The sequence below is a fragment of the Tribolium castaneum genome, chromosome 5 (genome assembly GCF_031307605.1).
Source record: "Tribolium castaneum strain GA2 chromosome 5, icTriCast1.1, whole genome shotgun sequence".
NCBI classification, from domain to species: Eukaryota; Metazoa; Arthropoda; class Insecta; order Coleoptera; family Tenebrionidae; genus Tribolium; species Tribolium castaneum.
In genome coordinates this window covers 659,967-680,843 of record NC_087398.1, presented here as the reverse complement: position 1 = coordinate 680,843, position 20,877 = coordinate 659,967, and the positions used below count along the sequence as shown (strand labels likewise).

Genomic DNA, 20,877 nt, shown 5'->3' with positions numbered 1-20,877 from the left:
TAATAAGGAAACAGTTAGTAATAACGATCGATTTGCGTTACTTTACAGAACAACACAAATTAACAAATTGTTGAAGGAATGGCTGTTGTTTGCATATATTATCTTATCAGTCGTGTAATTTTTATCTCGTTGGGTGAGTGAAATGTAACGTAGATCGAACTAGGTGCGAGCTGTCGATAAAAACACCAAATTCACTCATCTAGAGTGAATTTGCGCAAGTAAGTTACCAGGAATGGCAGTTTCACCACAGATCAGGTGCATTGATCCATACGGCACAAATCTGCACACACATGCAGTTGTTGTAAGAATTTCATGTTGACTGAAGAGCGAGAGCAAATCGTCGTGAGTCACGCATACCTTTATAAACTGCAGCTGCTTGAGGGCAACGAGATGAGAGTTGGCCGAAGAGTTTTAACTTGGAAGCGCACTAAACACTCCGACTTGATACATCCGACTGATAGATAAGCACCTGACGCTTTTGCAATCCTTATCACTACAACACCTAAGACTTCCTCAGTCACCCGCATTGTTTAGATGCCGATTAATTCATTCAGATTGTTTTTACGAGCCCAGAGGTCAGCGCAATTAAATTGTTATTAAATAATAACCGGGCGCAGTACTGTAATAATGTCAATTTGCAACGTTCTTGGAATAATAAAAGCGTGTGAAATGCTTCGTGCGCTTTAATACCAATTTGCGTTTCTTTATCGTCTCTTAACATAAATCTCATGAAAGGCAGCACTGTTCCTGGCTGAGGGGAAATATAAATAAACTATTCGTTTGCCATTTACAGACAAGACGTGCAGTTCTAATGTTCAAGAAAAAAAAGCTAACTTGTCGGGGAAACACCCGTGGCAATTCCTGAAATTCTCGAGTCGCCGTCAATCCTGAAATACCGCCGAGTGCGTGCTTGGGGCCTATTTAAGGTCCCCATGTTTATTTTTAGTTTTCATTAGTGTTTTTGCGCTAATAAAAGATAAGAAAGGGAATTCGGTGTTTAATTGGCGGAAGAATGACCAACCGTGACGAAAATTGGTGTGACCTTCCCGAGTGCAATGCAATTGGTTCTAGAGTCAACGCCTTTTATTGCAAAAAAAGCAGGTGTACGGTTGGTTGCCTATCCGCGCACTTTTCTTCGGTGTTAATTTAATTTCCCAGTTGGAAAAATCGATAAAAATGTCTCGTCGCATTTAATGCAAATGAAAGCCGGAGGAAACGCAAACTAGTTTTCCCACCGATGATTAAATAAACCATTTATGGGCGTATTTCACGGGTGCATTCAGCGAAAAAGTTTCGAATCTCATTAAACTAAAATTAATTAAGACGAATTTAAATCAGACTGACCCGATTCTATTATTCGGCTCACGTCTAGCGGATTTGACGTTTGAATGTGCATTGTGGTGCAAGAAGCGAGTTCATTGAAGAACGCAGAGGCGGATTTTATTTTGTTAGTTTGCAAATTTTCAATCGAGAATTGTGAGATGTGTGGGACACATCACAGGAAATCCTCCAAATGATGACGTCTTTCGTTTTTCTACCAACATCTGGCGCAGAAGGGGCGGAAATTGGGCTGACGACCCTTCATACCTGCACACTTATCACTTGATTAATTTTTGCCCGCGTTTATCAATTAGAGCGCGCCGATTAATCATGGCTTAATTAGCAATTAAAGATATTTATAGGAAAGACAGACATATTTATAGGTGTAAAGACCAGGCGTCTGGAAAAACAAACAAAAGAACAATTCCGGCTATAAATAAATCACTTGCTAGGGTGGACGAAAAGACCAATTTATATCCCGTATAAGAATCAAAGACCTTGTAGGTAAACAAAGAAATGAGATGACACTCTGCTCAAGCATCCATTACGCCTACAGATCACCGATGTGGGCGCATTGTTTGATTTAAACACCTTACCGAGGGTGTAAAATACCTACCCCAAAAAATTTATATACACGACGGGTGCCAACAATAGCTGGAAATTAAAAAACAATAACCACACAAAGAGACTGAGACAATGGACAAACACGTGATGGGTTTATTTACACGAAGGAATTAGTTTTGAATGACCGCCCTCGTAGTCGTCAAAAATTTTGGCAGTGTTTGTTATTCACACTGCTAAAGTAAACACTAACATTTGACCCTGACGGAGAAAACAAACTCAATGTTTTTTAATTAGAATAAAAATGACAATCAGAATCACATTAAAATTCCTCGACCATTGTTGAAGATCACACCTGATTCAGTGGCGCTAATTCATAAACTCAGGTAAAATAGTTTCGGAAGCAGCCACCGAAAGGTCTTTGATGCCTCTGGAAGGCTTCGCCCATAAAGACGATATTTTTAGCTTTTAGTGCGACACATGCTAATGCTTGGAGGTGCATAATATTTTTATGGTAATGTTTCTTTTAAATGTTAAACAAATGACATCACGTTTACATAATTCCACGACCCAAAAAAATACAATACAATTTTTCGACGAAAACTAATTAGTAATTATTGCAGAAACATGTTAAAATGAGTAACGATAAGTGGTTTTTTAATGACTTATTTGGGTCGATAAGTTGACCACTAAAAGGTTTACTCATTATTGCGATTAGAGCAACGAGACGACTTTTGGAGGCCTTATTTTCGGTCTTGTTGCGCATTTTACGATAACCCTTTTGTGACCTTTTTATCGGAACTGCACCCAAAACTATAATTAAAATTCTTTCCCCTAACTACTCAAGCGAGTGGTCAATTAATTTCTAAAAAAAGAGCGATTTGTGCGAAATAATTATTTACCATGACTGCAAGTTCCACTTGTAATTATTCCAAGCAAGATGATTAACAAAAGTCGCAACCTTGGGCCCAGCACCTTTAGCACCTACACCAACCCGGCACGCTTTTTTACTTAGAAAAAGTACCAAAAATTGGGCAAAATTTTGGAAAAATGGGAGAGGAGAACGCGCACGGTATCGGCACCGAAAGGTTGAGAACCAACTGAATTGCTATAGCATGGGTACTCTCCATAAAGCAGCCTCGGGCTCTTTTGTACGGATTGGTTTCGTTGGTCGATCTTTGAAACAGCTGGAGCTGGGTTTAAGTTCACTTGGCAGTGACCTTGATGCCTCGAAAACGCTGCATTCGCACTGTTTATTGTTCAAACTGTTTAATAAAATATGGTACACGCAAACATTTCACATATTCATGGGAGGCCTCCGCGAAATTCCGCAAAATTAAAATGCGTGACCTTATCGTTCTCCGCGCCGATTTTTTAAAATCCACAAACTGAATAAAATACCTTGTAACACTTTCAGTATGCCGTAAAAACGCTCTTTTCACCGCGGAAGTATTGTTGAGAAATCTTTGATCGAACTTGTTATTGTGCCATAAAAATTTAATTGTACGCTAGAGCTGTTATTAGCCACTATTATCGGTTTTTGCTTGTTTTTGCACCAACAGCCATTTCTCTTCAAGAAAAAGCGAAAGTCTGTGTCAAGTTATTCATTTTATGGGAACACATTAAAAGTCGCTGTCGAAGTAAATATTCTGAAAATATCGCGACCTGAGAACCATAAGGTTCTGACTATTTCACAATTTTACAATATCATATCTTGTCTTCTCAATTGCCTGAAATGTTATCATAAAATATAACACGTATTATATGTTAATCTACAAACAAACAATACACAATACAAGAAAAAAATAGCAAACTTTTCAGACATGCTCTACTTAAAATTTTATTGTTTTGAACTTTTAAATCAATATTTAAGGTTCCAAAGTAACAAATTTTGCCAAAATTACTTCCATGTAGGTACTTTTTGTTTTCTATCAATAGCTAAACGTTACATCATCTAGTTTTCTTTTATTTAACATTTAAAGATCATTAAAATCCCAAAATTCCCAGGTCGTGATATATTTTTTAGGCAAACGTGACCCCCAAAATCACATTCAAATTTTTTTGAAATTTTAGATTTGTCACTAATTTAGTAAGTCTGTAAATTTTCAAATATGTCTGGAATTAATAAAACCACCAATTCCTGGCCCTCTAGTTATGTTATAATTGCGTAAACACGTACATATAATTAATTATAATTTATTCTAAATGCACAAAAAAATCTGGCGACTTTAAAATTCAAAAATAGTAGGGAATTTGTCATTATCACCAGTGCCACATAACCTCAACCTCTTGCGTTGTTGTGTGTTGTCAATAATCGCCCCAATTTCTTACTGTGTTTTTGTGAGTGCTTAAAAAATGACCACCGACACCGAAACCTCCCCACAGCCCAAACCCAAGCGTAAAAGCCGCTCCAAATCCCCTGAATCCCGTAAAAAACGTCGTGACGACTCGCCCCATAAAGACTCCCGGAAGCGTTCCCGCCGTTCGCGTTCACGAGACCGTCGCAAAAGTCGCAAATACCACGACTTGGACCGCCCCCTTGAAGAATACCCTCGGTATTACGGCGAGGATCAAGAACACAAGAAAAACAGCGATAGATATTGGACCAAATACCCCCGCAAGGATGACCATCAGGTGGGTAGTAGGTATTACGGGGGCGAGCCCGACGATAAAGACAAAGAGTCTGAGAAGGAGACGGATAAGTCGGTGATAGCCCCCCGTGAGCGCAAAACCGTGGATTTACTGACACGGACAGGTGGGGCTTACATCCCTCCAGCGAAGCTGCGGATGATGCAAGCGGAGATTACTGATAAGAGCTCGGCGGCGTATCAAAGAATTGCGTGGGAGGCGTTAAAAAAATCCATTCATGGGTTTATTAACAAGGTGAATACGTCCAACATTGGGATTATTTCGCGGGAATTGCTCCATGAGAATGTGGTAAGGGGGCGCGGACTGCTCTGCAAGTCCATAATACAAGCGCAAGCTGCGTCCCCAACTTTCACAAACGTGTACGCAGCCCTGGTCGCTGTCATCAATTCGAAATTCCCTAATATTGGAGAATTGTTACTGAAACGTTTGGTTTTGCAATTCAAGCGCGGTTTCAAGCAGAATAATAAAATTATCTGCATTTCGGCCACGACTTTTGTGGCTCATTTGGTTAATCAGAGGGTTGCGCATGAAATTCTCGCCTTGGAGATTTTGACTCTTTTGGTGGAGACGCCAACTGATGATTCGGTTGAAGTTGCGATTTCGTTTCTGAAGGAATGTGGACAGAAATTGACTGAGGTTTCGAGTAAAGGCATTAATGCCATCTTTGAAATGTTGAGGAATATTTTACATGAGGGGAAGTTGGAACCGAGGATTCAGTACATGATTGAAGTTATGTTCCAAATCAGGAAGGACGGGTTTAAGGATCATGCCGCTGTTATTGAAGAGTTGGATTTGGTGGATGAGGAGCACCAGTTTACACATTTGATTACGCTGGATGATGTTAAGCAATCAAATGCTGAGGATATTTTAAGTAAGGAAACTTTTTAATTAGGTGGAACTGTACTTAATTTTTTATACAAAAAAATCGGGGTATCCAGGTTTTGAGATTTTTTATTATTATTTTTTTATTTCTCAGAAAAAATTATTTTGAAATTTTAATTAATTAATTCCTTAATTTGCCTCGTTCACTCTGTGATTATCCTGTCTAGATGTGTTTAAATTCGACGACAACTACGAGGAAAACGAGGGGAAGTACAAGACTTTGAGCAAGGAAATCCTGGACATGGACAGCGAGTCGGGCTCCGGCTCGGAGGAAGAGTCCGGTGACGAGGAAGACGACGAAGACGAGGACGAAGAGGAAGAAGAAGGCGCCCAAAAGAACGAATCCAACATAATCGACAATACGGAGACCAACCTCGTGGCCCTACGCAGAACAATCTACTTAACCATCCAATCAAGTTTAGATTTTGAGGAAAGTGCCCACAAACTAATGAAAATGGAACTGAAACCGGGCCAAGAAATCGAATTATGCCACATGTTCCTCGACTGTTGTGCCGAACAACGGACTTACGAGAAGTTTTACGGATTATTGGCACAGAGATTTTGTCAAGTGAATCAGATTTATGTCGAGCCATTCCAACAAATCTTCAAAGACACGTACGCCACAACACACAGACTTGACACAAATAAATTGCGAAATGTTAGCAAGTTTTTCGCACATTTGTTGTTCACCGATGCGATTGGATGGGAGGTTTTAGAAATTATGAAACTGAACGAAGAGGATACCAATAGTTCCAATCGGATTTTCATCAAGATTTTGTTCCAGGAATTGGCCGAATATATGGGCTTGGAGAAGTTAAATGCCAGGCTTAAAGATGCGTAAGTGACTGTGTTTGATAATTAACGAGGTTTTGTTAATTTTTTGGATTTTTTTCAGAACGCTTCAGCCACATTTTGAGGGGCTGTTTCCGCGCGATGATCCCAAAAATACAAGATTTGCGATTAATTTTTTCACGTCGATTGGCTTAGGGGGGCTTACGGCCGAGTTGAGGGAACATTTGAAAACAGCCCCTAAAGTCAATCCCTTGACGATTACTGAAAAATCAAGTGATTCTAGCAGCAGTAGCACTAGCAGTTCAAGCTCATCCAGTTCCGATAGTAGTGATTCGGATTCGTCAAGTTCCGAAGATGAGAAACCACGTAAGAAGAAGGAAGAAAAGAAGAGGAAAAAACCGACAAAAGAAGCATCAGACGATGATAAAAAACGAAAAACAGATGCGAGGAAACACAGACATAATGAGAGACGGTCACGCGATCGAGACGATCGGAGGCGGCGTAGGAGCCCCGAGAGGAAGCATAAGAGTAGGAGATAAGTTACTTTGTACATAAATTGTATTGAATAAATATTTTTATTTGTGACTTGTGTTTGATTCCTTAAAGTTACCAGATTTGAATTTGGCGCTTAGTCAAACCCACACTTTTGGCATTTTTTTTGACGAAATGTGGGTGTTAATTAAATTGCGTGTTTGTGCTTTTGCTAAAATGAGACAAATTTGGGTGAAAATTTTAATTTTGGGTTAGTTTTAACTGAAAATTTGGGTGAACAAGGCTTGGTGGTTTTTGTTGGCGAGGTTGGCAAGCAGTTTCGTCGGGTCCGAGCTGTCATTTTGTGTGTCACTAATTTTTGTTCATTGTGTAGTAAATTGGTGCTATCGTGTTAAAAACAATAAATCCGATCAAAGGTATTTTTATGAGGAAGAAAAACAGTAATCGTATTAGTGCAACGTGAGCTATTTAACCAAAGTAAGTAGCTAGAGCCAAGTCGGTAGGTTAGATGAGTGGAGACGATGTTTTTTTTATTATGTCAAATGCGTCATTCGCATTAAAGTAAATCTCAATGTTTCGTGTCGGATTGTAACGGGGTCCTGGACCTGTTGATTGAGGCGTTCGCGGGGCCCCTGAAAAGTCAGCTGATTTCGGACAACGACGCCCTTGAACCCCGGAGCCTTGAGAGCCATACGCCCCCTTCTTTTTTAATTCCACGACACGGTTATCAGCTCTCTTATGTGTTATAGGTCATTGCTGTGAAGCCCCTATCGGGGATTAAAGCCGCACAGACTGGCTTGCATAAACAGATAATTACGAACGTAGTTATGACCACTCGACAACTACCAGAACATTTACCAGAGATAAGAGATTGTATTAATCGCAGAACAAACTTGTAAAATTTCGACCAAGTGCGATAACTCATTTTTTCACACACAAGACCTGAATCTCTTCACGTTGGTGAATTCTCGCGGAGACGTGCTTTCATGCTTTACAAGGCCGGATGTAACATTGCATTATTTGATTATTCTGAAATTATTCCTGTGCCAGGTTTTCCCTCCAATGCCACTGTTATTGTTATGAATAACATTCAGATTAGTCATCCGATTAACGGAAAGAAAGCTGAATTTATACCAAGGGTGGTTGTTTTATCGTAAGTTAGGGGAAGTGACGTCTCTGTTCACAAACAATTGATTTTGAACTTATCAATGATCCCAAAATAAATACGTTTTTATTCAAATTCATTATTAATTGTTAGCTGTTTAAACCCTCTTACCTCACACACTGTTTACTAAAGCGTTGTGAAATAAAAATAAATATCACTTTCAACATTCCCACCTGCTTTAATGAAGAAATTTAATTAATAAAATATTATCTAATGAATGGTTTATCAATTACCTTGTTTTTGCAACATTATCTTTCACACTGGAAGAATAGAATTTTATTTGAGCGTTTAAAATGTTTACAAAAATGTAAAACACATCATTAAATTTCTTGTTTGTTTTATGAATGTTTTATCAAAGTATGCAAAATGAGACTTTGTTTTGTTGCATCGGAAACTTTGAGCCAGAGGCCAACGAATCCGTTTTTTATTAATTTGGAAAATTATTACACGTTTTTATAATCCTTGACTGGATTTTCAATAAAAAATCAATAATTTATGCAATAACTGAATGCATTTTCTATAGCAGTTAGTAATACTCCAACCGGAAACCGCCAAATTACACAGTTTATTTCTTTGATATTAGATTAATTCATATCAAAAATAAAATAAACAATAAAATAAAACCACAGGCCAGGCCAAACGGGCGCTTTCCTCACCCAAAACTGTTTTAAATTTGTGTCAGAAAAATCGATTTATAAATTAAAATATCTGAATATTAAGAGTCATGATTGGTTCAGAAGTCACCAATCTCACTGTTACGCTTGTAAAACATGATATTTTTAGGTTTGAATTGAAAGAGTTAAGGGAATTCCCAAAACATCTTACGATAAAACTGTCTATTTTTCGAGCACATTATTTGATAAGATAGGAAATACTTGGATAATTTTTTTCCTCTATTATTTTTTTTTAGAAAATATAATTAAACTGTTGTCACAATTTTGTGTTTTATTAACCTTTGCTTCTTTGAAAACAACCAGAATTTGACCCCTTGGGTGCAAAATAGTGACTTTTTAGTTAAAATGGTAATGAATCGTATGCATGATATCCTTTGACTTCATTTATGGAAATTAAAAGGCTTTGGAAAAAGGACTGAATAACGAAATTCGGACAATTATTGAAAATATTTATTTTAAGTCGACGTTTTGGATTACAAATCGGATTATTCATGACTAAAAACCCGAAACCAATAATCAAATATATCCTAAAAGTTGTTATTGAATTTATTTAGTGTGGTAGGCATCTAGAGGTTAACTTGAATTGAAATTGAATAACCTTAAGTAAGTATTGTGCATGTCAAGGTTTTATGGCAGAAAGGGCCAGATTTTAGTATAGATAAAATTTTGTCATTGCTAGCCGATATGGCAAACAGGACCGGAACAGCCCAGCGCCCCAACGGTTCAACCCAGGGCAAAATCTGCCAGTTCAAATTGGTGCTCCTTGGCGAATCGGCCGTCGGTAAATCCAGTCTCGTCTTGCGTTTCGTCAAAGGCCAATTCCACGAGTACCAAGAGAGCACCATCGGCGCCGCCTTCCTCACACAGACCGTATGTCTGGACGACACCACCGTCAAATTCGAAATCTGGGACACTGCAGGCCAGGAAAGGTCACCATCTCTAAATTTTCTTAAGAAACATTTCTTAGATAGACAATATGCAGGTATCACAGTTTGGCCCCGATGTACTACCGAGGGGCGCAGGCAGCTATCGTCGTCTACGACATCACCAACCAGGATACGTTCGGACGGGCAAAGACGTGGGTGAAGGAACTCCAGCGACAGGCGAGTCCCAACATCGTCATCGCCTTGGCTGGAAACAAGCAAGATTTAGCCAATAAGAGGATGGTGGAGTTTGAAGAGGCACAGACGTATGCCGATGAAAACGGGCTGCTCTTCATGGAAACGTCGGCCAAGACGGCTATGAATGTCAACGATATCTTCTTGGCGATAGGTACGTTAAGGGTCTTCGGCCTCTTCAAGCTTGGCTGAGCGGTGCTTTCACGGTTTGGGCAAAAGAAATTCAATTTGTGACGTGTTTGCAGCCAAGAAGCTCCCCAAAAACGAGCAGGCGACGGCTCAGGGTGCGAGTGGCCAAGGAAGGAGGCTGGCAGAGGGCGACACGGGGGCTAAAGCCGCAGGCAACTGTTGCAAGTGATGGCCCCTCCAGCCGCCCGGATTTGTGTCTTTAATCGAGTTGAAGGGACTGGACTGTGCGCTCGCACTTTAGTGATATATAAGTGTAATAAGAAGCCCTTTATTAATACCGTTACAACACTCAGTACACTGTCACTTATTTTCGTTCTTTCTCTAGGATCAATTCACTTGGTTGCATTTCAGTCGGATCGTTTTTATTTATACATGTAGCAAGTTGGTGTAACTAAAATCTTGTGATAATAATTTTGAGTTAGAGAGTGATTCAAATAACTTGATATTTGACAGTGTAGAATTGGATTGACGAAATTTACGCACTCTCAAGTCAAATTTTATTCGGTTCTTTGCGTTTGGATTAAGTGCAATTATGAGTCACGTAAGCTTTCAGGAAGTTTTGTCAATCTAATTGATAGATGATTTAAAATTTATACTTGTGTGGGGTGTAAGTTATAAATCGTAACAACTTGCGTGTATTTTAGTGTTTTTCAAATTACCTAATGTTTTCGAGTCCAAAAATATAAAATTTAACCGCCGCGTTCTTTTCGAACCTTTTCATTCTTAACATGATGCATGACTGGAACTTTTAAACTTTTAGTACTATATGTAGTGATTTTTTTTATTTAAATAATGAATTAGCAAAAACCGCTCATTATGTAAGTCATGTGTCATCCGGTCTCGGGATCTATCAAGATTTCGGGGCCTTGAAGCCGACAAATCTTGCTCGATCTCGAGGCCTTTAGTCCTACATTCGTATATAAATATAATTTAGTAGATGTACAATGTAGTAAGGTGGTTGTACAGATTTTAAACATGAGGAAAACTAATATCGTATGGTATGGATGTCTCTTTATCCATGAGTATCACTGTATTATATTTGAATATATTAAATTTATTATTAATTAATAATTTTATTTGCTTGCTTATATATGGTTATCATTATTCTGTATGCACAGAAACTGATTGTACAGGAAGTAAATCATACTCAATAAAGTTATTACAATACAAAATCGTTTACCCTCAGATAACGCTGCGGTAAGTTAAAATACAACAGAACCTCAATACTCTCAAAAAATAAATTCAAATCCGGTTTTTGTCGATTTTCAATACCCGAAACATTTATTGAACTATTAGAGATAACAAGATGAAGTTTATTATCGTTGGAAAGCTCTTTGCATTATCTACCTTTTTCAAAAAAGACTATTGTTCTCCGACTAATAGTTTCCTCGCAAATTGCAAAAATAGGTAAAATTAAAAAAAAATCATAACCAAAAAACTATTGGGAATTTGGCGATTTTCTTGATGCCCGGGATCATTTTGCATAGGTATGGATCAAAATAGTTTCGTTCTTTCGAATAAGTTTGTCGTAAATAAGAAAAAACCATATAAAATGGTCAATTTTTATATCTATTAAAAAAAATTAAGACGATAAGGAAAAAAGGCGTTAAAAAAGTGCAAGGCCTAAAAAACTCTTAATTTTGCTGAACATAAGCCCAAAGATTCAGTTCAACTGCTGTCTCTTCTCGGACCCCCCTTAGTTGGGGTCCCGATCTATTTTCGTCCCCAATAACGCAGTAGGCGACGTAGTGGGGAAAAGTGAGCTGGGCACACAAACGTCAAAACATGCCGTCCATATCGCACCACTAAATCAACAAGAGCACGAAAATTCAAATTTTACGTTTCCCTCGCTGAAAAAATGTCCAAATCCAACACCGACAGGGACGTTTGCCCTGTTTTTGCCTCCAGTGGAAAATGCGGTGAGCAGGACGCCCTCGACGTCATGGAGCAGTTCCGCAGCTTCTACGAGAACAAACTCAACGAGATCGACCACCAAGGGGGCGGCGACTGTCTCGAGGTGCGTTCTTCTACCCCTTTCCTTAACCCCATTTTCCAAGGGGCGGTGGGTGTGGCCTGCTCTTGACACCATTCCGAGCGCCATCTTTACTAACCCGCTAAATTTAAATTTCACAGCTCAAACTCAAGGTCCAGAGGAGATGGATCGACGATCTCACCGAACAGACGCAAATGATGGCCAGAATTGTCAAAGAACTGGAAGATGAGGCCACGAACAGGGTCCGCATGCTTGAGGATAAGTTGCGGCAAACTTCCAAAAGTGCTTATGAAGTAAGTTCAAATCAGAAACAAAATGATTTTTTCGGGCGTTTTTCGCGGCTTTTCCGGGCGCACTTTCGATATTTTCCTCGCCTACAGTGAAATCGTTGTTGAGTGATACAGTGGGGATTTTTCTGCAGGTGATGAAAAGGTACCAAAACTACAGTATTACACACAATTTAGATGAGCCTTTCCAGAAAGTTTTTTACTTGGAAAATGATTTGAAAAACTTACTGGAGTTTATCAGGAGAATTAGGGAGGACCGCAAGTGGAGTATCGACGGACTGCAGTTTTATGACATCACTTATAAAGATTTGTTTGGCAAAGAACAGTACGATAGCAATGACAATAAGTAAGTCCAAATCTCATTAATTAAACAGAAAAATCGTTGAGAGTAATTTATTTTAATCAATTATTTTTTAATTGTAGGGAAAGAAATTTGGTTCCGGTCGCTTCCAAAGACGCAAATAAGAGAAAGGTAGGCAAAAAAACACTAAAATTGATTCTACAAGTGGTAGATAAACGAAATAAGCAAAATATTAAAGACAAGTGTAGGTGTCGTCACAACTCTCCCAAACGTGCAATAAGTCCTTGTAACCCCTGTCGTTGTTGTCCTGCACTTTTGTACAACAATTGTAAAAAAATCGGCTTTTAAATACAACATTCCCCACGCTTTCCTTGTTTTAATTAATCTATTCTATTGTAGGGAACACCGTCCGAGGCGAAAGCCGAGTAAGTAACTTTGTATAGCAATTAAATAAAAAATGACACTTGATTTAAGCGAATCGGTTGACGAAAATGAGAACAACAAATGCGGTGATGTTTTTGAACAGTTGAAAAGGAAAACAATCGAATATGAAGCACTCAGGCAGGTGAGTGATCAATTATTCCACTTGTTAATGGATTAATAAATTTTCTTAGTCAATGTTGGATATGAGAAGTGCTCTGACCGAAGAAGTGGCCTGTAAGCACGACATGATTTCGGCCCTTAAAAAAGATATTCAACAGTTGGAGGAACGGTGCGTCCAAGCTGATAAACAAACAGCCTTCAAGGACGATATAATCAAAGAGTTGCGGAAGGAAATTAAACAGTTGAAGCAACAAGTAAGTGGGAGGAACCCCTATTTTGTCCCCGAGACTCCTTTTTTCCTCCAGATTTGTCCCGAATTCCCTTTAAAAAAATGGAAAAGTCGCGACAAGACCGTCTTGACAACGATTCGACATAATCGCACGTGCGAAAAACCCAAATATTCGACTGTGATTTTTATCAATGATGAAAGCAAAAAAAGTGAAAGGAAGGATTTGAACTTGTGCAAGACAGAAAGTGTTCCCTCGTATTTGACGGAGGTTCCGGTCAAGGAAAAATCAAAGTTTACTGTGACGAGTTTTAATAAAACCTTTGATCAAGTTTCCGGCCAAGGCCGCATTGACTGACTTTAGTTATACTTTTTATGTTATTGTTAAATATACGCATAATTGAACGACGGTCGTTGTTTGTGGGGCGAAAAATACATGAAATAATTTGTAGGAAAGTTCGACTTTTGGCAATGGAAAGTTTTCGGAATTCGGCAAAATTCTAGAACAAGTAAAGTGTTTGAAGAGTAAGATGAAACAGTTTTATGAGAGACACAAATTATCGTTAACTAAAATCAAAGAGCTGGAGGAGGACAACAACTCGAAAAGTCTGCTGCTAATGAGTCTTTATAACATAATCAAAGGCCTGCTCTCCAAATTGACTTTTACCGAAAATATCGAAATCGTAATTGGGACACTTGTTTTTTGACCAAATGACGTGGGCGTTTTTTCAGCGAAATGATTTCCTCACCAAACAAAATAAAAGCTTAGTCTTTGATAACACCAAAATATTGCGGAACTTGTATAACGCCGAGTTATCGAAACTTAATGAAGATTGCGAACGCGGCAACGAAATTATTAAATTAATGGACGTTAACTTTGCGAATACTGTCTTGATGGTGTTTTTGAAAAAACTCGAAAAGTGTTAATTGTTGTTGCAGTTTTTGAAGTAAATATTGTCTTGCGTTTCAATTGTGTTTTATTTATATGCACGGGACGATTAAATATCACGTTTCCGGATTTCTTATTAATAGTAACTGAGTTGGTATTTTTCCCAGAACAATGACAATGAAGCGTCTTTGAGGAAACAACTGGACGAGGCCCACCAGCTGATCAAACGAATGAAACCTTGCGTAAGTCCGAAAACACTAAATTCTAAATAAAACTGTTATCCCCAGGTGGATGTCACGACAACGTTCACGGACATGGACAACACTTCGGTAAAAAAATTGCAAACACGACACAATTTCTCACTTAACGTAATTACAGGCCGCCAGGCGCCGCGAAAAAGACCTCGAAGACGAAATTGAGCGTCGCCAACGCGAAGTGAACGAACTCAAAACCAAATGTGTCGACTTGGAGAAATGTTTGGCCAGTTCGCAAGGCTGTGCTGCCAATTTACAAAAAGCGGTAAGTCTGAGTAAAATGTAGCTCGTAGTGCTTCAGCTTTATTTTTTTGTTGTTGGCAAAAGGTCGATTTGTATCTCAATTCCATTAACGTATTGGAAGCGTCAGAAGAAAGGGCCAGGATTGAGGTAAAAAAAAAAACAAAAGGAAGTCTCGCCCAACCGCCGATTGTTTTTCTAGATCGAGCAACAGAAAGTTACCATTGCTAATCTCCAACAGGCTTTAGTTTGTGTCAAACATGAGTTAGACGAATTGAGACAAAACAATCAACAAGAAGTGAGTCTAGGGTGGGCTGCACGTTGGTTTGGAAGTTCTAATCCCGGTCCCAAACCTAATCACGTCACCAAACCCGTGCATGATATTTGATTGTTGCATGTGCCATCCAAATGTTTTAATTCTGGTACAAATTTTAACTTATTTAACTTATTATTTTATTTATTCACTTGCCCGAGTACTTAAGAACTAAATAAAGACACTAGTTTTAAGTGAATATATTGTAAATTAACAAATTATAGCTTTTATACGCAATAAAATTGATTTTACGACTTGAAAAATGCATGACACCTCCCCTCCCATCCATTTGACTTAACTTAAGTCATTTTAGATCAGTCACTATCAGTACTTGTGTGACGTTTTTTACGTCAATTTGTTAGACTTGGAGGAACAAAAGCACAAACTTGAGGCCGAAAAAAACAAAGTTATAGAGTCGTATAAAAAACTGAGAGAATGTAATTTCGAATTGGAAGTTGAGCATTTTAACGCCTTGCAAGATTTGGCAATTTCCGAGACACAATTACACAAATATCAAGGGGAATTTAGGGCTTTTGAGGTAAAATAACGTAGCGTGCTTGCGCTTTTGGCTTGTGATTTAAATTTCCCGTTTATTGTGGCGCTAAAATCAAATATTACGACTTGTTTAGGAGGCTGTTGTGTGCGGCAAAGGTGAGATTAAGAAATTGCGCCACCAAATACGCTACTACGAGCACGTGATTGATTGTTTCAAGCATGAAATGACGGCTATGTCGGAACAACTCATTAATTTGCAAGAAATTTTGGTAATAATAACACGCAAAAATATTTGGTATGTGAATAATGCGCTTTTAGAACTTATCGAACAAGTCATGTAAGGAGGAAAACGGTCAGTTACATCGCGCTGTAATTGAGTTACAACGCCTCAGCGAGAAATTACAGTCAGATTTGGTCGATACTGAGAAAAAGGCCTTGGTTGAAAATCAGATGAATCTACTCAAAGATGCAAAAATCGACGAATTACAGCTGGTCATTAACCAGAAAAATGCCGACTTGAATATGCACGATGATGCGATCAACGATATGAAAATGCGGCTTGAAAATGCAATTTTGGAAAATCACGAATTGCAAAGTACTATTGTTTCACTGAATGCGACAATAATGCAACTGCAGTGCAATCTAGACTGTCGCGAGTTCCAGAAAAATGATACTGGGTGTGAAGACCGAAATTGCAAAAAGTGGCAAAAACTTCAAGCCGAATATCGGCAACAGTACGAACTGGTCAAAAACATGGAGAGAGAATTGCACCGAATGAAAGACAAACATCGGGAAAAAGTCAAACATTTGCGGCAAGTGAACGAAGACTTGAAAGATAGATTGGCGACGAGCGAATTGGACAACCAACATTTGCACAAACAGGTGAAGGAGTTGAAACAAACGGGGCGAAAAGACTGTTCCAAGGAACATGAGTTGGCTCAAGGCAAACAAATTGTTATAGAATTGAGGCAAACAGTACGGTGTGTATTGTGTTGTACTATTTTACATGATTTATTTGCAGTTAATTGAACTGAACGATACTTTGGCCGAGTGTGATTTCCAGTGTGCCCTTGGTGACGAGTGTCATTACACTGCTCCAAGGGGGGTGGATAAGTGTGACTGTTATACGGGGTGTCGGGACGAAATTTCATTATTTAAGAAATTGGCCGAGAATTTGAAGGACAAGGTTTACACGTGTGATTTTTTCTAATTCTACCACGTATAATATTGAAATGTTTCAGTTGGTTGAAATGAGGAAAAAACTTTCGGACGCTGAGTTGCGTAACAAATCATTAAGTGAGGAACTGAAAAATAAGGACGTGAGACTGAACGATTTGCAAAAGAGGGCTGAAATGGTCGGTTGTTGATTGGAAATCTCAAATTTGATTTTTTTTTTGTAGCACGTCAGTGAGCTTAAGCGACAAGTGGCCGAACTAGAAGCTCGCAATAAAATACTCAACGATGAATTGAAGTCGAAAGATGTGCGAGTTGGTGAAGTTCAGAAGAGGGCAGCAAAGAAGGAAAAAGAGCACTGTCAGTGCATTCAAGAACTGACCGAAAAACTGAAAGATTCACAAGAGGAGGAACGGCGTTTATCCGAGTTTATTGATAATTTGAAACGTGAAGTGCAGAAGAAAATTGATGATAAGAAAGCCGTGGCTAACTTTTGCGAATGTAACGAAATCAGTGAGACGCAGGAAGAAATTAGCACGTTGAAAGTCGAGATCAAGAGCATGATATCGAATCAATTGGCTCTGAATAGCGAGGTGATTTTATTGTATTTTTTGTGGGGGTTTTATGTATTTTTTCAGAATGATAAGTTGCTGAAACAAGTGACCAGTTTACAAAACACTATCGTGTCCCTGGAAGAGAAGAATCGACAGTTGAAGCAGAAATTGGACAAATTACACGCTGAAACTAAAAATTTGAAAGAAAAAAATAAGTCTTTGACTCGTGAGAAGGAAACGTGCGCTCAAACGATCAGAAATTTGGAGTTGGAGTTGAACGATGCCAAAAACAATCGAGATGATTTGTGTACGGAGAGTAGGTGTGTTGTTAACAATGTTAAAGCCTGGCTGGAGGAACAAAGGAAGATCAATGATAGAGTGAAGAAAAAAACCCAGTGTTATTGCGAAACAATTGCCAAGTTAAAACAAGAGAATGAGTAGGTTTTTGCGTTGTTTTTGTATTTTTTTGGCTTCGACAATTGTAACTGATTATTTTTTTTCATAGGTCGTTGAATACAGGCCGGAATTATTGCACACCTTGCAATAAAACAAAAAACGAAAGGGGCTGTCGGCCTTGCTCGCCCCCCGTTGATTGGTTTATGGGCTCGCAGGGTTCATCGAATAGCCCCCCTGAGAGCCCTCCTGATAGTTGTGCTTGTAGCATTGAGGAGTGGTATTCCCCCAATTTTAGGGTAAGTCACGACAGTGTCACCAACACCACAAACCTTGAATTTAAAGGACGAGGAGACCGACGACCAGTGTGAAGAGTTCATTAACTCGCTCGAGGCCGTAACGCAAGAAATCCGCGAAAATAACAAAAAATGGAATTGCAAAGCAATGTCAAAAATTTGTGGTGGGCGAAACAAAAAGTGACAGCGTATTTCTTATTTATACAATATTGTAGTTTTGTACTTTTATATAACGAGTGACTGCAATAAAGATGTGTACTTACAAAATAACAGCATTTTTTCAATACGCCGGTACACCCCCCTTATAACCTCAACTGTCAAAACCGGTCTAAATAACCTAAAAATCGTTACTTTTACGTTAAAAATTGGGCCGTTTGGCCCACAATGCCATGGATTTGCAATGCCTGAACACGATCGATTGCCAGCAAGGGGCCGTGAGGGCCGTCCGCTTCAATGGTAACTTTAAGGTTGTTTACAAAACTTTACAAAAAAAATTCTAGTGGACGGTTCCTACTGTTTGACATGTGGCTCGGACAAGAAGCTCAAACTGTGGAACCCCTACCGCAGCCTCCTTTTAAAAACCTACGGGGGTCACGGAAACGAAGTCTTGGACGCTTGCGGCTCCTGCGACAGCAGCCAAATCGCTTCTTGTTCGTCCGATAAATCGGTGATAATCTGGGACGTGTCCACCGGACAGCCCTTACGCCGCTTTCGGGGGCACGCAGCTACCGTAACTTGCGTTAAATTCAACGAGGAGTCTTCAGTTGCAATTTCGGGGAGTTTGGACAACACGATAATGTGTTGGGACGTCAAGTCGCGCAACACCAACCCCATTCAGACTCTTAAAGACGCTAAAGACTGCATAACTTCGATTCAAGTCACAGATCACGAGATTTTAGCCGGATCTGTTGACTGTTCAGTCCGGAGATACGACTTGAGGAATGGCAGTTGCCACGCTGATTTCGTGGGGGCTGCCATCACTTCAGTCTCGTTTTCACATGACGGACAATGTGTGTTGGTCAGCTCGGCTGATAGCACAATTCGGTTACTGGATAAAAACACCGGAGAGATGCTTGGCGAGTAAGTGGCCCTCACGTTATTATTTTTTATTTGGGGGGCTGTTTAGGTACGTGGGGCACCGCACCGACGATATGAACATCGAAAGCGCCATTATAACAAGTGATAATCACGTCTTGTCCGGTTCGGTTACCGGAGAGCTGTTCTGTTGGGATTTGGTAAGTGGGGCTGTCGTACAAAAATATACTCATACGGCGAGAAAAGTGCTAAATTCGTTAAGTGTGCACCCGACTGAGGACACGGTCCTCACAGCGTCAGTTCAAACGATTAAAATCTGGGGGAAAGCGTCAGAAAATGTGAAAACCGAAGTCAATAAAAGTGTATAATTTCCTAAAAAAACACAACAATTTCGACTATTAGCTACATAACAAAACGGTTAGAGTCGTGTAAACATTCTCAGAAAAACGTAGTGTTAGGCGAAAATCACAGCACAGAGTGTTAGTAACCCACCAGAGGACGATTTTTGCCACTCTAGTGATTATTAAAATAGGAATCTTACACTAGGATTTTTGTTTTGGACAAGTTTTAATAAAAAAATGGAAATTTTTGTCTGAGCAAATTGAAATTTGTCATTTCACGCTTTGAAAGCCCTGGCATTGGCTAGTCTAGTCAACGCCTCCGCCGCATCTAGCTCCTCCCTCCCGTGACACACCTGACTAGCCACCTCCTTCTTTTTCTTCTTCTGGTTCTTCGAAAACGTCCAATGAACGTAATTATTTTCACTCGGCGTGAAATTAACGGCACTTTCCAACCACTTCGTGATCATCGACGGCTTAACATCATCATCCGGCTTTTGACAATCACGCAGATATTTTTCCATAATGTGATTCTTGTACTTTGCTTGACTGAACGGATTCTCGATTTCCCTCTCCGGGGAATTGGCAAAATAGCGATTATTGTTGTCATGTTCGAAAGTGGTGTAGCTATGATCAGGTGGGCTCTCATCACTGTCCGGCTCCTCCCAGATGCTGTCGTCCGAACAAATACTGAAATGTTCGACGTTTCCTTGCACTTGGCTGTTGTACGACTTGATCAAGTCGCCCCAGGTCTTGCGTTGGGGCTCCTTGCCGGCGTTTTTCAGTTTTCGGCGCCAATTGGCGAACCAATTGCACACCTGCAAGCGGCGCGTTTTGATTGGACAAGGCACGCCATTGGCCGGTTACCTGTATGTAAGTGAGTCCGGTTTGTAGCGCCAGATTTTTCTTCTCGTCTCGGTTGGGGTAAGGGTTTTCGCGTCGCCTGACCAGCCAGTCTTTGAGGAAGCGTTTTATTTCGGGGGTAAATAGGCGTTTTGGGGGTCGTTTGTCCAACTCGCCATAGCCGCGTCTAGAGAAAATGTGTTAGGAGGGGTTTGATTGGGTGAAAAGCCTGACCTGGTGTATCTTTTGTTTCTGACGGGTCTTCTCGAGCGCTCGCGGTTGACTTCGGCGATTCTTGTGTCCATTTTTTCTGATTAAAAATAAACAAATGTCATTTTATACGTTGAAAGTTTGTATAAAAATAGAAATTCATGTTGGATAACACTCAAAAACAAGATGGTCGCCGGCATGTTACAATGCTTGTAAGGCGGGTTTTGGACGCGAAAAAACGCCTTTTCGGCACAAAACGTGACAAAATATTGGCAATTTATGCGAGTTCTTAATTAGAGGGCGGCAGAATCGAGGTGGGCGAAGCCCTGCTCGGTTTTTTGTTTAAAACACGGAGCAAATTCGATGAATCATAAAAACATGACTAACGCTCTTCCAGTCTTTTTTATTTTTCGTCTCTCGAGAAGAATGGTTTGTTTGTGAAAATTTCACTTACCTGACATTAATTAAATTATGATAACACGAAATGGAGTAAGTAAACAGAGTCAAGTTTTATCTGAAACTGAGCTATTAGTCTAACACGATCTGGGGACATCTATGCTGTTTTATTTTGAGATCTTTCAGTCTCCCGCGATGGTGGTTTTTTATAATTGTTCGATCACGACTCACATGTTTGCGTTCCACCAAAATATTT

The 20,877-nt window shown here is 39.6% G+C and overlaps 6 protein-coding genes across 27 annotated transcripts in view; 4 read left to right on the top strand and 2 right to left on the bottom strand.

The window, feature by feature from the left end:
- Positions 1-3,218, bottom strand: part of LOC100141714 (uncharacterized protein) — a 63,472-nt gene extending 60,254 nt beyond the window's left edge. For 3 of the 19 annotated variants that reach the window (XM_015980208.2, XM_015980217.2, XM_015980214.2), the window contains exon 1: positions 2,784-3,206. The gene's annotated coding sequence lies outside the window, so the exon portion shown is untranslated. The other 16 variants (XM_015980219.2, XM_015980218.2, XM_064356708.1 and 13 more) reach the window with 11 other exon arrangements.
- Positions 3,219-4,107: 889 nt separating this feature from the next.
- ncm (nucampholin) lies at positions 4,108-6,789 on the top strand. The gene is made up of 3 exons (XM_001811253.4): positions 4,108-5,401; positions 5,580-6,249; positions 6,308-6,789. Exons 1-3 carry the CDS (start codon positions 4,237-4,239, stop codon positions 6,741-6,743), a joined length of 2,271 nt encoding a protein of 756 aa, XP_001811305.1. The 5' UTR covers positions 4,108-4,236; the 3' UTR covers positions 6,744-6,789.
- Positions 6,790-7,002: 213 nt separating this feature from the next.
- Positions 7,003-11,014, top strand: Rab5. The gene is made up of 4 exons (XM_001813053.4): positions 7,003-7,173; positions 9,215-9,464; positions 9,518-9,807; positions 9,899-11,014. The coding sequence occupies exons 2-4, from the start codon at positions 9,220-9,222 to the stop codon at positions 10,009-10,011; spliced, it is 648 nt and encodes a 215-aa protein (XP_001813105.1). The 5' UTR covers positions 7,003-7,173; positions 9,215-9,219; the 3' UTR covers positions 10,012-11,014.
- A 471-nt stretch (positions 11,015-11,485) lies between these two features.
- On the top strand, positions 11,486-18,069 carry LOC100141853 (myosin-10). 4 transcript variants are annotated; one of them, XM_015980180.2, is made up of 21 exons: positions 11,486-11,859; positions 11,976-12,128; positions 12,314-12,468; positions 12,546-12,594; positions 12,823-12,848; positions 12,898-12,988; positions 13,038-13,220; positions 14,249-14,323; positions 14,369-14,410; positions 14,460-14,600; positions 14,663-14,725; positions 14,778-14,873; positions 15,202-15,426; positions 15,518-15,652; positions 15,702-16,358; positions 16,405-16,569; positions 16,625-16,738; positions 16,784-17,149; positions 17,195-17,547; positions 17,616-17,802; positions 17,849-18,069. In XM_015980180.2, exons 1-21 carry the CDS (start codon positions 11,701-11,703, stop codon positions 17,981-17,983), a joined length of 3,570 nt encoding a protein of 1,189 aa, XP_015835666.1. In that variant the 5' UTR covers positions 11,486-11,700; the 3' UTR covers positions 17,984-18,069. The 4 variants fall into 4 exon arrangements, with proteins under 4 accessions (XP_015835666.1, XP_015835667.1, XP_015835665.1 ...); XM_015980179.2 differs by having other exon boundaries at positions 11,487-11,859; positions 12,257-12,468; XM_008195901.3 differs by lacking the exons at positions 14,663-14,725; positions 14,778-14,873; positions 15,202-15,426 and having other exon boundaries at positions 11,491-11,859; positions 12,257-12,468.
- Positions 18,070-18,079: 10 nt separating this feature from the next.
- Positions 18,080-19,435, top strand: LOC100142525 (uncharacterized protein). Its single transcript, XM_001811407.4, has 3 exons — positions 18,080-18,255; positions 18,300-18,879; positions 18,926-19,435. Exons 1-3 carry the CDS (start codon positions 18,189-18,191, stop codon positions 19,200-19,202), a joined length of 924 nt encoding a protein of 307 aa, XP_001811459.1. The 5' UTR covers positions 18,080-18,188; the 3' UTR covers positions 19,203-19,435.
- LOC100142330 (uncharacterized protein) lies at positions 19,186-20,837 on the bottom strand. Its single transcript, XM_001811461.4, has 4 exons — positions 20,680-20,837; positions 20,250-20,325; positions 20,040-20,202; positions 19,186-19,990 (listed from the first exon to the last, which is right to left on the bottom strand). The coding sequence occupies exons 1-4, from the start codon at positions 20,684-20,686 to the stop codon at positions 19,451-19,453; spliced, it is 786 nt and encodes a 261-aa protein (XP_001811513.2). The 5' UTR covers positions 20,687-20,837; the 3' UTR covers positions 19,186-19,450.
- Positions 20,838-20,877: the final 40 nt, after the last annotated feature.